Below are 16,995 nucleotides of genomic sequence, written 5' to 3' on the forward strand. Positions count from 1 at the left end.
ATTTATGTTTTTGTTCAGGGTATTATAATATATACCAAGGACCAATTAATTACATGGTATAGTAAATACAATCGGAACCAATGGGTGCTTACTCAAAATGGAGCAAATTTAGAATCTACCAAACCATGTGCTGTTGCTCTTAATGCAAAACATCAAATGAGTCAAAAACAACAACACAAATGATATATGAGGAAATGCTAGGGTATAAAACCACACAAAGATACACACATATATGCGCGCATGCACACAAACACACACAAACGCACGCACACACTCTCAGTGTGTATCAGTGGGAAAAAGAAAAAAAAAACGGTCTGTGAGCTTTTGGTGTGTAAGAAAATGCATGATCGTGTTTGCTCGTTTGTTTATCATGGTCGGTTAATGTCTGCAAAAAAAAAAGAAGAAAAGAGAACAACAACACTGTAAATACTCAAACAATCTTGTCAAGCACCCAATAGGGGGGAGGAGTGCGATGAAAAAGGCTTGTCAACATGATCTGTTTTATTGATTTAACAGTAAAGGCAAGCAGCTTAAGCGTTACGTTGCTTTGGCCACCCCACTGAAAATACAATAGCCACAAATAAAAAAAACGTCCTTAAAACGTCCCCTTTTTATCACATGCCGGAATCACTTGAGGTTTTGCGTGCATTATTATGTATTTCCTGCATTTCATCATCTTTATGGGCGGCCATTAGAATTTAGAATGTTCAAGTAGGTTTTTCCTCGCCAAGAAATCAATGTCATTTGAACGAGGATATACTGTAGTTAGATACATCTCCAGCAGAACTGGAGATCAGTATAGGCCTACGTGATGCATCAAGATGACACCAAATTAAAATGTATCACAAAAAGTGGGTGAAAAAAACGTGGAAGATTCATTGAGAAACTTGCAAAAACAAGATAAATGTTTTGGCTCCCAAGATTTTGCTCCAAAGCCTGAGCCTTGCTTGCATTACGAGAGAGAGAGAGAGAGAGAGAGAGAGAGCGAGAGAGAGAGCTATGCAAGAGAGAGAAGAGAGGAAAGGGGGCACCACATGGGCCTGGAAATCATCAGGAAAACAGATGAATCCATTTTAAATTGTACACAGGGGACGTCTATTTTCTTCATGTTCCAGTGGAAAAGACCGGGCCGAAAAGACTCTCAGTACAATTAGAAGATCACAGAAAGCACTCAGGATGTTTCCTCTGCGCTGGGCCTAGTGCTGAGAACCGTCTCTGTGACTCACCGAAATTGTGTTGACTTCCTCGCCATCAAACAAATGCGATACTTCCTAAAAGACTAAAAACACAGCGATGGCGACAATCGAATCAAAGACTCAACTCTAGCCTCGGATTCCAAACAGCTTACATCAATAGCTGGCATTCCAGCTGGATGCGCAAATTCCCAACAAAGCAATTAATACTTTCAAAAATGCTTTTTATATGTATGATACTTCTTGTTTCACCGGATGTCCACCCTCTGAAGCCGTATTTCTTTGATAAGAATTCAAAGCATGAGGAGCAAATATCTAGTATATAGTGATCTGACATTTTCAGCTTTAACACTCCCAAAATACTGAATAATATACTTGAAAGACATACTTGAGAAATTATGCAATACATGAGTGACACTCTAGCTGAAGAGCAATAATCTAATAAGTGATTAGGCCTATATACCGAATAACAAGGTATATCTAAGAAGGGACAATATGCTGAATGCCAGGTCACTGTTAGCAACGGGGGACTAGTTTTCTGCATAGCAGGGGTGGTCTGGCCCTATTCTCTACAGTCAAAGCCTTTAAAGCAGGGCCGATTACGGAATTCAGGAGCAGCTGGCTATTATAGGGCCCCAATCGCCACAACAACTGACGGAGTGCCCCGTCACTTCATTAATTCCTCCTCAGGCGAGCGTTGTTGACCAGTCTGACCTCACACAATAAGCAGTCATTTGAAAAATGTATATAGTCCCATTTGGATGGCCATTTCATTTATTTAGTTTCATTTCATTATTTAGCATTGATAGAAGTAAAAGGTACTCACTCACACGGTCACATAAAAAAACCTGTACTTGACAGGTGAATTACAAAAAGGTGCAGGTTAGTGCTATTTGTTGCCTTATTTAAGATTGACACGATAAACATGAGCTGGGACTTTTGGTGCGATAAATACAGACAGTGATTATGTGTAGGATGATTTCCTCAAGGCATGATGACCGCTAACATTGAATCTAAACCGCAAACATGCCTATTTTAACATTACACAGGCAGTTAAAAGCACTGTCCTGACCAGAAAGTTGTACATTTGTTACCTGTATCTGAGCAATTCAACTGTATATGTTGTCTTGGTAATGCTCCAATTACGTCACGAATATAGACATAAAAATATTATAACTAGTCTGCTATGCGATCACGTGGATAATATGATGTTAAAGGAGTCATGTTGCATGTTAGTGAGGTAACGGAAGCTTTTAAGGACCCAAAATCATTTCTTCATTCAGTTTGCTCTATTGCTTATAGCAGGGCTCAGAGGAAAAACTATGAGGAAAAGTTGTTTCTATGTTTCTACTTTACTGTTAAAGTGGAAGCCGTCCATCAAAGCTATGTTACTCCACCCCGACTACTAAGATAGCCTGCATTAATTATTGTTATGATAAAAAATGTAATTAGATGTGGGAGAAACATAACTATTTATAGTTAGAAAGAGAGAGGGCTTTCTTAATGATCTGACTCGGGCTAAATCTCTATTGATTTCTTGTTAAATATACGGCTCAATTAAAGATACAACTGATTAAAGATGACTACAAATTGCCAAGCAGGATGTGAGTAGTGCGAGTACTGCACACCAGGGTAGACCGCATTCTGAGCGTTACATTATTCTCCCTCTCTCTGTCCTATTTTCACAGGCAAGCAAGATAATTAAGTTACACTGGAATTAATGTTTTCATGTGAAAACCGATATTTCTCAAGTTGATGTTAATTATGGGTCGGAAGTAAAAATGAAAGCTAACTCCTGGGTACACTGCTGAGATAAAACATAAGAAAATACGTATTCATGTTTTCAGAATGTTGTATGTGTCATATTTATGAAATGTAATTAGAAAAATACCTTATTTCACTGTTTAAAAAAATATTTTATTTACATGACTACTGAATCCAATATCAAAAACATGATACGAAGTGGTGAATTTGACTGAAATGATGTACATTGTTCACTGTAAATAAAATACTTAAATAAAATAACAAAAACATGTTTTTTTGTAGCTGAAAAAATAAACAATTTAAACATGAACACAATTGACAATCAAGATGCCAGCCTATAAATTCTGTAGTAGCTCATGAAACCATTTTGTAACTTTCACTGAAAAACAGAAGCACCAGTTTAACACAAGCAGAATGCTACTCATTTCCTGTCAAAGTCAACCTTGTCTCCAACAAACACAAACTGAAACCTTGAGAGTTTGTTGCTCTCTTTCAGTCAGAATAAGAGAATCACGAGAATGCATAATAGTAAAATGCTTTCTGATAAAAAAAAAACATTTAAAAAACGATGGGGGATGTTTTTTATGGTAAAATGAGAGTCCCTATTTGCCACAAATACTGATTGTGTCCCTTTTTTAATCTCCGAGCTTGGTTCTAATACAGCATCTCATTCACTCACAGCAAAACCTAGAGGCCTTTCAAAGAACAACGGTCTCAACTGAAACTTGAGCCACTTCCATCTCTATTGGTGGTTAGTGGTCTTGCAATCCTTGTTAATTCTCCAATCAACATCTACAAATCAGTATGTCCCTCTACTGGGTAGGCCTCCAATGAAATAGGCCTATAGCAAATAATCTACACATCCGTATACGGTCATACGTGTATAACACCGAATTGAGGGAGAAGAAGAGAGAGAAAGAGGACAACAGAGAGACAAAGAATGAATGAAAGAGTGAGAGGAAGAGAGAGAACACACAGAGACAGAATGGGTGAAAAAAAATTTAACAACAGAAAGAGTGATATGTTTTTTTTAGATAAGTGAAAGTATGTGGCCAGTACCTGCAGTGAGTTGAGAAAGATGAAGATGTAGGCCATGACTATGGAGAAGGGCACCAGGACGCCACAGAGCCAGGTCAGGCCCAGGATTGGCAGTAGCACCAGCACCGCTTTCACTGCAGCCCTGAGAGAAAGCAACCACAAGCCAATCGACACAAATTGAAGGACTGGGCACCATGCTAGTAGACAGTTTCCCCATTACCCACCCAATCCAGGCACCTCACACTGAAACTCCCCGTCCATTCTGGATCGGATCAGTGCGCAACGCTATGGGCTTGGTTGGACGTGGTTGGCTCCCTACTGGGCCAAATAGGGCAGGTTGGCAGGAGGGTCGACCCAAGCACAACAGGGGCGGCTGGTTAGTCTCATATTGTGACAATTTCCACACTAAATCGCTCCCTAATTCTGTTTAGGATGAAATTACCTTCCAGTTCAGGTGACCGCTAAACCGCACCAGCTGTGGGGCTGGAGAGGGCTCTAGTTTATTCAGCGGAGGAATGTGTTTAAGTTTCCACTCTGGCTGCCATCGGGCAGGCCGGCTGACGCTCAACACCAACATTGATATTCCTCCTCCACAGAGTTGTTATTGTGACCAGCGCAGCTGAGTTGCAGGAAAAACATTTACACGTTCAAATGATTTCCACTGATAGATTGTAAACAGCACTTCAGTGAATGAATAATTACACTCAAATTTCACACACTGTATCCAATACAAAGGGTAAAGGAAACAACAAAGGGAAAAATACCAACACACTTTACCTCACCTCTTGCAGTGTAGTTAATATCTTGCAATTCAGTTAATATGTACACTGGGTATATCAAACATTAGGAACACCTTGCTAATTTTGAGTTGCACCGCCCCACTTTTGCCCTCAGAACAGCCTCAATTCGTCGGGGAATTGGACTCTACAAGGTGTCGAAAGCGTTTCACAGGGATGCTTGTCCATTTGGACTCCAATGCTTCACACTATTGTGTCAAGTTGGCTGGATGTCCTTGTTCTTGATACACACGGGAAACTAATTGATCGCCTTGAACCTACTACCATACCCCGTTCAAAGGCACTTAAATCTTTTGTCTTAGCCATTCACCTTCTGAATGGCACACATACACAATCTATGTTTCAATTGTCTACTCCCCTTTATCTACACTGATTGAAGTGGATTTAACAAGTGACATCAATAAGGGATTATAGCTTTCATCTGGATTCACCTGGTCAGTCCATGACATGGAAAGAGCGGATGTCCACAATGTTTTGTAAGACCAAAAAATGCATAGTCATTATATACATAGAGTTATTTGTATAAGAGATTATAATGCCTCATACATGCTTATAACAAGAAATACAAGTATTATACCTGCCGGCTTTATGCACAATGTTAAAAACGAATTCTAACTAGATTACAAAACCAACCTCAAACCATGGAACTTCTGCAAAGACATAGAACAACTACATTAGTATTGTCTACCACCTAGTAGTAGTCCATTCCAGTGGCAGTAACTGTAATGAAATTACGCCCCTGTGTGGTGCATACCTGATCTGCTCGTAGGCCTGCTCCACAGGACTGCTATCCATTGCCAGCATGATGGACCTCCTCTTGGCTGTGGAGATGGTGATGACCACCACCCGCATCAGAACCATGATGTTCACCTGATGAGACGACACACACACACACTGTCGGTAAGACAGAGACATACAATATATTCACATACACTTCAACAGGGTAAATGCAGTACATAATTGGTTAAAACATGCAAGTCATGTGAGAGGTACTGTTAGTATTCAGAAGGCCTACTGTATCTAAGACATTGTTTTGTCATCTGTTAGAGTTAAATTGGTATATTTTTTGGGGGGGGGGTAATAATTAGGGCTGGCAAACAATAAAAATATTCAACTTTAAACATTGCGTTAACTCGCAGGATTTTCTCAAAGTGAGCTGTAATTCAAGATTTTTCATGACGACTTCTTGATTTTGTCTAACGTAACGGTTAGCAAAATTTGGTAAATTGAGAAAGAACAATTTATTTAACCTTAATGTCAACTTGTTTTTACATGGCATTGTAGATTTTAGCTGTATAGATTATGTATTAGGATGTTTTCAGTGTATTTTCAATGCTTTCAGACAATGCAATGCGAGCAAAAAAAATGTGCATGTGTTCTCACCATAATTATGAAAATGACAGGGCCTGCGAAGCCCCAGATGACCCCGTTCTGCACACTGAGCCAACAGTGGCCATCAGCAGAGTACTTCCCTGAGGCAGAGGCCAGGGTGATGGTGACTATCAGCACTGGCAGACCTGGTAGGGAGGGAGGGAATGAGAGTTAGAGCAAGAGAGATCAGTTCTTCCTGAGTGTGTGTGTGTATATGCACTGTATGTGTGTGTATGTACAGTCAGGTACATAATTATTTTCTCTATAAAATAAATAATACAAATACTGAGCTATATTGTATGCTAAAACAAATGGGAAATTATATTATTTTAAACTATTACAACTGCTCAGAGAAAGATATTTTGTTTAACAAGTAAAATCTCAAACGATGGGGGACAAAATTATTTGCACCCGTTTTTAATAATCCAGCACCCTCCCCTTGCGAGGATAATGACACCGATGTTTTCATGAGATTGGAGAACACGTTGGGAGGGATCTTAGACTATTCCTCCATACAGAATCTTTCCAGATCCTTGATATCTTTTGTCTGCTCTTATGGGCTGCCCTCCTCAATTCAAGGACATTTTAGCCAAACACCTAGTTGCCTCTGCCAGGAGGCTGACACATGGCCACAAGTGGATTTTCCAGCAAGACAATAAGCCCAAGTATGAATCAAAATCCACAAGGAAATGGTTAATTTACCACAAAATCAACATTAAGTCTCCGGACTTGAACCCCACTGAAAACCTGTGGTTTGAACTGAAGAGGGCAGTCCATAACAGCAGATGAAGGATAGGAAGGATCTGAAAAGAAATATATATTTCTCAGAGAAATTGTATTAGTATAAAATAATACAATTTCCCCATACAATATAGCTCAGTATTTGAAAAATGTATTTTATAAAGTCTTTTTTTGCTCATATTTATCAAGGGTACCAATAATTGTGGACCTGACTGTACAGTATATGTAGTGTATGTGTACAGTATGTCTACTGGGGAGAATGGGATATGGAAAAGACATTGTTGCTCAATGGACTAATAAGAGAAATCTTCTTCTATCTTGTTCTTCTGTGTCATACCCCAGCCAATGAGGTAGTAGTACTTCATGTGTTGGTCCTCGCTCAGGTTGACTGCCACCACTTTGCTCCAGAGCAGCAGTCCTTCCACCAGCATCCAGCTGAAGGCAGCCATGAAGAAAAGGTGCAGCAGGGCCGCCACCAGGGTGCAGGCCACCTGACAGGGTCAAGGGTCAGATAAACAACACGCCAGACCAATACGCTTTGTAAGAGGATACGTCACAAAATGTGGAGCCACCCTATCCGTTTCAGGGGTAGCGGTTTCCTAGCAAAGAGAGGTGCCGTAGCTAACTAACTGTAAAGTGAATTATTTTTGCCCCACAGTTAGCCAAGATTGTTAGCCTACCTTGTTGTTGACAGCTGAGCCACTGCAGAGAAGGACTATCTGGGCACAGGTTAGCGCAATGAACAGGTTCTTGTGGATAGACGTCCTGTCCGATTTGGGAATGCTGGACAGAATCAAAAGATTTAGTGTTGAAAACATTTATATTTTAACAGGACGGCATAACAATAAAACCCCAATCAAGTATCTTTGCAATAATTACACATTTCACATGTATACTTTCAAAATGTCTGAGAAAGAAAGTAATAGCAGCAAATAGAATGGCTTTAAAGGCTCACTCTGTGATTTATCCAACCCCATCCTCAGCTTTATAGCAAACCAAGTGTGGGTCTGTCATTTTGTTGTTATTCAAATGAAGTATTGGCGAATAACCAGCCATCTCTTGTTTTTATCTGTGTGCCATCGGGTGTGTCTGGGATGATTTAGGTGTGACTGGCTCATAAATCTCCTTGTCAAGTCGCCTATTCCCGCTATTTCCAACCCCAGCCGATTGACCAATCGGCTATTCCAATTCCCATGCTGATTTGGATCTCCATTGATGAGTTAATTTGCTGCCCTTTAATGCCACCATAAACCTTCAGTGTGCTCAAACACATACACTACTAATTACTACATTAGCACTGTTAAAAACATCTAAAACAGAGCATCAGTGATGACTAGGCAGGATTCCGACCATAGAAATATAATTATTAGAAGGGACAAAGTCCTTGAGATCATGACAATTTTACTTGAAACAAATTACATTGACTTGAATGGGAAAACCCAATTCTAGTAATTGTATCTCTATGATTCCAATGGTATGTTGTTGGCTGGTTTGACCAGGGTTGGGGTCGATTCCATTTCAACTCAGACAACTCTTCATTGGAAATAATGAGAAATGTCTTCAATGAATCTCCTGAATTTAATCAATTCAAATGGAGTTAGAAACCCAAACCCTGGATGTGGCAACTTACTGTTGAGGAGTTCTGCTGTTAAATCAGGTTTAATTGTGAATGTAGCTACTGATTTATTGCTTTTAAAGGGGCTTGCTTACAATGTTTGTTTTCTCTTACTGTCTTTAAGTAAATGTTGTTGTTTGCTTTTGCATGGCTAAAATATAATATTCCAGTGAGTGCTGACTAAGAAATGGGCCATGCTGGCTTTGGAGGGTGAAGCTAAGTTAGAGAGGCCAAATGTCTCCAATGAGGCCATGTTGGTTCAAATTCTTCCCAGTTTCACAGTGGTGGTGTTTTTTCAAAAGTAGCAGCTTGGCGACTGGCTAATAAAACACTCACTCCAGCACGGTGAACAGCATCAAGGTCAACACCAGCGCGCACAGAGAGGCCCCAGAGCCGATAAACGTCAGCTTCGTCAAAATATCCTCCTCCTCCTGAGTCCACTGGGGAGAGAAAGGGAGAAAAGCACACATACGCATACACACAGTAGGACAAGCCAGTCAAAACACAGTCAACACATAAGTCTTGTTATCATTCACTGAGTACTGATCACTAGGAACGAGTCTATATTATAGCTGATTAACTCCTACATGGCCTGAGGCCTATGGTTCTCCATACTAACAGTGACATCTACTGGGCAATGTGGCACAATACAAGTTTGCAACAGTCTGATGGCAATAAGTGCAAGTGACTGACGTTAGATGAGCTTGATTTGAGGAATACTTGACACAACAAATAACCCTATTAAGCAGAGCAGAGCTGAACTACGCTGACCTGGCTACAAATCCACCAGTTCCTGCAGTTGTGCGTGCATGTGTATACAATTATTTGATGCAATATCAGAACTGAAACATACCACTACCACAAAGTGTGCAAAGCTCTCATCAAGGAAAAGGGTGGCTACTTTGAAGAATCTCAAATATAAAATCTGTTTTGATTTGTTTAACAGTTTTTTCTTTACTACATGATTCCATATGTGTTATTTCATAGTTTTTACGTATTCACTATTATTCTACAATGTAGAAAATAGTAAAAATAAAGAAAAACCCTTGAATGAGTAGGTGTGTCCAAACTTTTGACTGGTACTGTAGTGTATGTTGTTGCTTTGACGAAGTCATTTCTGAAGATTATTATTTATACTGAACAAAAATATAAATGCAACACGCAACCATTTCAAAGATTTTCCAGAGTTACAGTTCATATATTGAAATCAGTCAATTTAAATAAATTCATTAGTGCCTAATCTATGGATTTCACATGACTGGGCATTGGTGCAGCCATGGGTGGGCATAGGTCCACCCACTTGGCAGCCAGGCCCACCCACTGGGGAGCCAGGCCCAGCCAATCAGAATTAGTTTTTCCCCACAAAAGGGCTTTATTACAGAGATAAATACTCCTCAGCACCCCCTCTCCACCCACCCTCAGACGATTCCACAAGTGAAGAAGCTGGATATGGAGGTCCTGGGCTGACGTGGCTACACGTGTTTTGTGGTTTTGAGGCCGCTTGGACGTACAGCCAAATTCACTAAAACTACGTTGGAGGCAGTTTATGATATTAAAATTAACATTCAATTATCTGGCAACAGCTCTGGTGGACATTCCTGCAGTCAGCATGCCAACGGCACGCTCTCTCAAAACGTCTAACATCTATGGCATTGTGTTGTTCGACAAAACAGCACATTTTAAAGTGGCCTTTTATTGTACCCAGCACAAGGTGCAACTGTGTAATGATCATGCTGTTTAACCAGCCTCTTGATATACCACACCTGTCAGGTGGATGGATTATTTTGGCTAAGGAGAAATGCTCACTAACAAGAATATAAACAACATTTTAGAGAAATAGTTGAAAGAAATAAGCTTTCTTGTACGTATGAAACATTTCTGGGATTTTTTATTTCAGCTCATGAAACCAACACTTTACAGGTTACGTTTACATTTTTGTTCAGTGTATTTGATGTGATTAGATATTAATTTCAAGAGAACAAAAAAAAGTCAACCCTGTTACATAAATTGAACTGAAACTGTTCCTTTTAAAATATATTTTTTCTAAAGAAACATTGAACATCTCGTAGTAAAATCTACTCTTTTTGACAATTTTCTGGTGTTTTGTGGTGGAAAACTGAGTGGGTTGAGCGTAACACATCAACCCTATTACCCATAGATCGACAGGCTAGAAATGTTTTAACAATAACACAAATACTGTGACGCTTGCATTCAATTCCCCTTCCCTGATTCACACAACAAGCTTCCATTCTGCATTTCAAAAGGTGATTTATGGCTGATTTAAGATTACATCTTCAACACTGTTACGGTCAATATTGTTACGGTCAACCCTGTTACTTTATTTGGCAGTTACGCACTATTTTTAATTTTTAATTAACCTCTTGAGATGGTAAAACATGTTTTTTATAAAGTTGAACGTACTCTTTATGACAGAATGTTAAAATGTTTGTTTTTCTTCCTCACCAAGTTACACTACTCAAATGGCATGTAATTGGTGGAACGACCATGCTATTCATTACCTTGGACTCCATGTAATTCATCAGGACGGCGAAGTTGGTGGTGTGGTTACAATAGCATGAAGTGACATCAGAGCTCGTGTGAGTCACTCTGCAACCTTCGCTGGACCAGCCGTTAGAATTCCCAGTCCTGTGGCACAAAAACCCAGAAATCAATATGACACAAACACGCACACACATACAAACACTACGCAACGTTATGTTATGACTTATCGCTACTGACATGTACTCTAGAGACGTCTGACTTAGCTGCACTGTGTGGTCATACTTACATTAGGGTGAAATTCCAAAACACGCAAACAGGCGTGACTCGCTGCGAATACTCCACCTAGAACAAGAAACAGATGTTTCTCACCCTCTTTCTCTCTCAGTCTCTCTCCTCGCACCCTTCGACAGGACACGCCAAAAGCAACACGGAATCAGGCCAGGGAACTTACTAGAAAGACCTGGGCCAACTCTTTACTTTGTGAATAGATGTCAAATCAATGACATGTACTGTATTGTAGAGTTTCTATAACAACGGTATGTTTCCCTCAACCATTACTTCACCCTGTTCCCAACCACTGTAAAAATGACCAAGATTGGTTTGAATTGCACCATTTGTTAGTGAAACCCAAAGATTCTGGGGTTCTTGAGAATCTGGCAACCTCGCCTAAGAAAAATTGTAGGAGGAGAACCACCCACTAGACACAATATATACACATCAACGTTACACCACACACCCATACTTACAAAATCGTAATATATTGTACGGATTGGAATTCAGTTCATCATAAGAATTGCAGGAAATATTTTTGTTGTTGTTGCAGGACATAACATTTCACACTACTGAGCCGAACCAAGCCAAGCCGCACTGGCTGGCCTGATTACTCATCACCGTAGTTGCTGGAGCAGAGCTGGAAAGGACAATGTGAAATGAAAATATCCAAGCCAGTAAGTACTCTATGGTTCAGGTTGGCACTATAGTGTGAATCAGGATGCAGGCAGTAATCTAGTGTGTAGCAGTGGGCTTTATCCCCTTCATATATAGTAATGTGTATGTCCCAAATGGCACCCTATTCCCTATAGAGCAGTCATTTTGACATGGGCACATAGGACTCTAAAGGTAATAGGGTGCACTATAAAATAAATAGAGTGCCATTTGGAATGCAGCCATTGATCTTACCACGTGCGAGGAGGACAAAGTATAGTGGATGGCCACTGGGATGTTCTGGGCCTTGGAGGGGTCTCGAACCGTGGCTGAGATGACTGCAGTGGCCAGGCGACCAGGGAGGACACTGCGGAGAGCAATAATAGAGTAGATGTAACCTTTAGGCCTTTCCTTTCATGTGAGCTTGTTGGCAACCAAAATCAGATCTTATCCGATTAAGATCAGACTACTAGAAGTATAAAGTGTAATTTCTTTTTACATTTTTCTAGTAGATAAAGATTGTATTCAGAAATAATCCAATAATGTATTCCCTTTGAATTCTCCATGCTGTATGTTGGTGTAGCATTTTAATTCCCCAAAAGATCTGGAGGTTCTGAAACGTTTACCATAATTATGTCAAAGCCAAAGGTCATATGGTCATTCATTGTATTGGATGACATTCTCTACTAGGTCAAATTGGAGGTGTAAGGAAACCAGACCCTGTGTTTTCACTCTGGTCTTCTGGAGAAGTGTCCTGCTCCATCATAGACTGGATTTCCATGAGATGGCTGTAGTACGTATGGATGAACATCACTTCCTTGTGACCTGCCAAACAAAATGGGTGATAAAATAAACGTCATCATAAAATACAACACTGATGCGAGTGTTAGTTAAATGAGTCTCCCACTATTCTTGTTCAAACCGGAAGACCAGTGAAAAAAAATCTGACTATACCACTATAAATGGAGAAATATACACATTAATCTAACGATATCTTGTTGTATTTGTCGCAATTTAACCAACTCAAAGTGCTCTTGAAGTCACCACACTATTTTGATGATGTAGCCTAGTTTTAACAGGCCTATGAAGCATTGTTGGCCGACTAGTAAAGTATTATGGGGTTAATACGGTCTAGTGAAAATGACATTCGCTGTAGCCTAGCTTTGACTGAACGATGCACCTTGGTCCTTTTCTCTCTCCTTGTTCATTGCTATCGGGAGAATTTGGGAAGGTTGTGGCTGTTTTTACTTTGCTTACTGTGGTGATTTTATCAGAGGGAACATTTGATTTTCCGCTAATCAAAGAGATTTGCTGTAGAGGATAGCACTACGGTTGATCAATTGCCCGCAAATCTAAACCCGCCGCGAATCATGTGCCATTCTAAGGTAGGCTATATTTTACATAAAAGCTAACAATTTACTTATTATTCATTCATTATCATTCGTTAGCCTAAAAATCTATGGTAGGCCTTTTCTAGCAATAAAGTACAGTGGGGAAAAAAAGTATTTAGTCATACACCAATTGTGCAAGTACTCCCACTTAAAAAGATGAGGCCTGTAATTTTCATCATAGGTACACTTCAACAATGACAGACAAAATGAGAATAGAAAATCCAGAAAATCACATTGTAGGATTTTTCATGAATTTATTTGCAAATTATGGTGGAAAATAAGTATTTGGTCAATAACAAAAGTTTATCTCAATACTTTGTTATATACCCTTTGTTGGCAATGACAGAGATCAAATGTTTTCTGTAAGTCTTCACAAGGTTTTCACACACTGTTGCTGGTATTTTGGCCCATTCCTCCATGCAGATCTCTTATAGAGCAGTGATGTTTTGGGGCAGTTGTATGTAAACTTCCGACTTCAACTTTACATTTTACTTTGTAAAAATAAGCTGTTATGGGACTCTTTTATTTACTATAACTCTATTATTAATCAAATGTATTGTAAGGGAAATGAGAACATGTTACATGTTGCAGTAGGCCTTTAGAATAACGCTAAACATATCTTGACTCTATACAGCGAAGCAAACGATGCCAGCTCACAGAATGAATGACAATGGATGGAATGGGCAATCATTGTGCAAGTTACTTCACAATCTGATTTAAATTAGGCCTAACTGAATGATGAGGGTGAAGAGGTTGGTTTCATTTAGAACAACAATAGTGTAATAACGAGTTTGTGTTATGCCTATTTATCAGCGTTGGCACTCATGTTAATAATTTGACCGCACGCCTTGCAGGTTTGATTACCATTCTCTTTCACGTTTTGACAGCACTGCAAATACTGCAGAATTTAGATTTGGAGCCTGATGGAGGATCAGATATTGAGCTTGAAATCGACCTTGCTGATGAAGAGTCTTCATCTGATTCTGATCTTGAGTCTCACCGCAGAAAAACCAGAACAGAGCCAACTGAGACGGTGATCCCAACTGCCACGGTGAGACAGGAGTCTGGGAGGGATGGCACGGTTTGGGTAGAAAAGAGTGATGAGTTTATGTGACATGCAGATGTCGCAGTGCATCAGAGATTGTACTGTTGCTCATGTGCACAAAAAAGGAAACAGTACGTGGGACATGTCTAATGATGAACTGTAAGCATTTATTGCACGCGGAAAGAGCATGGATGTAGAGGAATTTTGTTCTGATAGTTTTAGGGTGGACTTGTTTTGGGAGAGACCATGCCACACAACCGCTACAGAGAGGTTATGCGACACCTGCAGCAGGGGCACACAAAACAAGGCCCATGAAAACTGTGTGCAGTGTAACCGATTTGTTTGTGGGGCTTGCTCACACAAAGCCTCGAAGCTGTGTGCTGACTTTGGAAACAAAGCATAAAGAGAAGACGAGATTGATTAATGCGTAAAGGCACGTAAGTGTCCGATACAATCAAAAAATGCGTGTTCTTATATCTTGTCATGAATATACAGTATTTCCACAAATATTAATTAATGCAATTCATCCTTCACAATTGTTCATGTACTGATGCTTTTGTTTAGGAATATGGCAAATAATTTCACCTGTGTACCTGGTTGGTTATATTATTATTATAGTTTTAACTTCTACTTTGTCAAAAGAAGCTGTAACTGGACTTTATTAATTACTATAACTATTACTAATCGAATCTACAAATAAAGTTGATCAAATGGCTTACACTGTAATGTTTTTATTGTAAGGGAAACAAACATAGGCTATAGGCAACGTTCTCTAGTGGTTCTAGAGTTAAACCTTAGTGTGAGTGTCCGTGTGTGTGTTCATCCGCATGAATGAGTGTTACCCAAGTCATGTAGTCTCTGGACCTCCGTGTCGGGGATGAGCAGCTCGTCCTGGCCACTACCTTTACTGTGGCCGCCAAACACTGACGGTTTAAACACACAGCTGCAGCTCATCTGGGACAGCGTCCGTGCCTCCACGTGCACATCTGGGAACAAAGGACATACAGGGAAATTGGACTCCTATAAAGTAATACAGGAACATTAGACAAATTGGACTCGTGCTAAAATATGGAATTGTTTTAAGATGATCATACCAAGGATAATTTAGCTATTTGAGATATCAAAAATATACAGTACCAGTCAAAAGTTTGGACACACCTACTCGTTCAAGGGTTTTTCTTTATTTGTACTATTTTCTACATTGAAGAAAATATGAAAACTATGAAATAACACATATGGACTCATGCAATAACCAAAAAAAAATGTTAAAACGACTCAAAATTTATTTTAGATTTTAGATTCTTCAAAGTAGCCACCCTTTGCCTTCATGACAGCTTTGCAAACTTTTGGCATTCTCTCAACCAGCTTCATGAGGTATTCTATCGTTTTGACGTTTCTACTGTAGCATACAGTATGTATGTATGGAGCATAAAGTATTAACAGTTTTATTCACAGTACTGGTGAAAAATAATACTTTCCGATAATTGCATAGATTTTAATGGACACCTATGATGTGTGTAAAATACTTTTTTGAAGGTTGTACTGATTACGATGAGATAAGGCTAAGCTATTTGCCAGCTATGTGTTGCGCCATGTTTGTTGACATTATACAATGCATTCTGGGTGTCACATAAACTGTTAGATCAAAGATGTTATATAATGAGGTGAAGTAGATGACACACCCCCTTCAAAAACGACCAAACTCATCTCGTCTCCAGAAGGCACTGCATCTCAGAAGAGAGACTTCACTGCAGTCCCTGGTTCGAATCCAGGCTACATCACATCCGGCCCGGATTTAGGATTCCAATAGGGTAGCGCACAATTGGCACAGCGTCCTCCGGGTTTGGCCGGGGAAGGCAGTCATTGTAAATAAGAATTTGCCACCATTTTATTTTCCACCATAGTTTGCAAATAAAAAAATGTAAAATCCTACAATGTGATTTTCTGGATTTTCTTTTCTCATTTTGTCTGTCATAGTTGAAGTGTACCTTTGATGAAAATTACAGGCCTCTCATCTTTTTAAGTGGGAGAACTTGCACAATTGGTGTATGACTAAATACTTTTTTGCCCCACTGTACATGACCATTTCTTGGAGAGACTCCTTCCCCTCCAGGAGACTGTCAAACATGAGACAACACCACCCCAATGAGTGTTGCTTGGCAGCTTCAATGTGGTGCTCTTATTCTTCTCACTTCGCTTGGTGAGGTAGATTGCTGCTATAACTTGATGACCCTTCACATACCTAACCATTTCCTTGGCTTTCTTGTAGAGTGTATCTATTGTTTTCAGTGCCATGATGTCCTTGAGGAGCATATTCAATGCATAAGCAGCACAGCCAATGGGTGTGATGTGAGGGAAGGACTCCTCCACTAGACCAAGCAGCCTTCATGATTCCATGATTGTCTGTCACCGCTGCAAATACCTTCTGTGGTCCAAGGTCATTGATGGCTGCCTTCAGCTTATCTGCAATGTAGAGACCGGTGTGTCTGTTGTCCCTTGTGTCTGTGCTCTTGTAGAATACTGGTTTGAGGGGTGGAGATGATGTAGTTTATCAGAGGTGAAGCAGTTGCATACACAACTCGAGCAAGACATCCATCAGCATTTCTCTGATTAC

General features: G+C 39.9%; 1 protein-coding gene across 2 annotated transcripts in view; it reads right to left on the reverse strand.

The window, feature by feature from the left end:
- Positions 1-16,995, reverse strand: part of LOC139408964 (adhesion G protein-coupled receptor D2) — a 158,143-nt gene that overhangs the window by 105,898 nt on the left and 35,250 nt on the right. For both annotated transcript variants that reach the window (XM_071153495.1, XM_071153496.1), the window contains exons 10-20: positions 15,224-15,367; positions 12,665-12,770; positions 12,201-12,312; positions 11,308-11,363; positions 11,039-11,165; positions 8,856-8,959; positions 7,585-7,687; positions 7,242-7,395; positions 6,176-6,309; positions 5,547-5,662; positions 4,017-4,137 (exon numbers count right to left, since the gene is read on the reverse strand). In XM_071153495.1, the coding sequence (XP_071009596.1) occupies positions 4,017-4,137; positions 5,547-5,662; positions 6,176-6,309; positions 7,242-7,395; positions 7,585-7,687; positions 8,856-8,959; positions 11,039-11,165; positions 11,308-11,363; positions 12,201-12,312; positions 12,665-12,770; positions 15,224-15,367 (1,277 nt within the window). The remainder of the gene's footprint in view (positions 1-4,016; positions 4,138-5,546; positions 5,663-6,175; positions 6,310-7,241; positions 7,396-7,584; positions 7,688-8,855; positions 8,960-11,038; positions 11,166-11,307; positions 11,364-12,200; positions 12,313-12,664; positions 12,771-15,223; positions 15,368-16,995) is intronic.

The sequence above is a fragment of the Oncorhynchus clarkii genome, chromosome 5 (genome assembly GCF_045791955.1).
Source record: "Oncorhynchus clarkii lewisi isolate Uvic-CL-2024 chromosome 5, UVic_Ocla_1.0, whole genome shotgun sequence".
In the NCBI taxonomy this organism is placed as follows: Eukaryota; Metazoa; Chordata; class Actinopteri; order Salmoniformes; family Salmonidae; genus Oncorhynchus; species Oncorhynchus clarkii.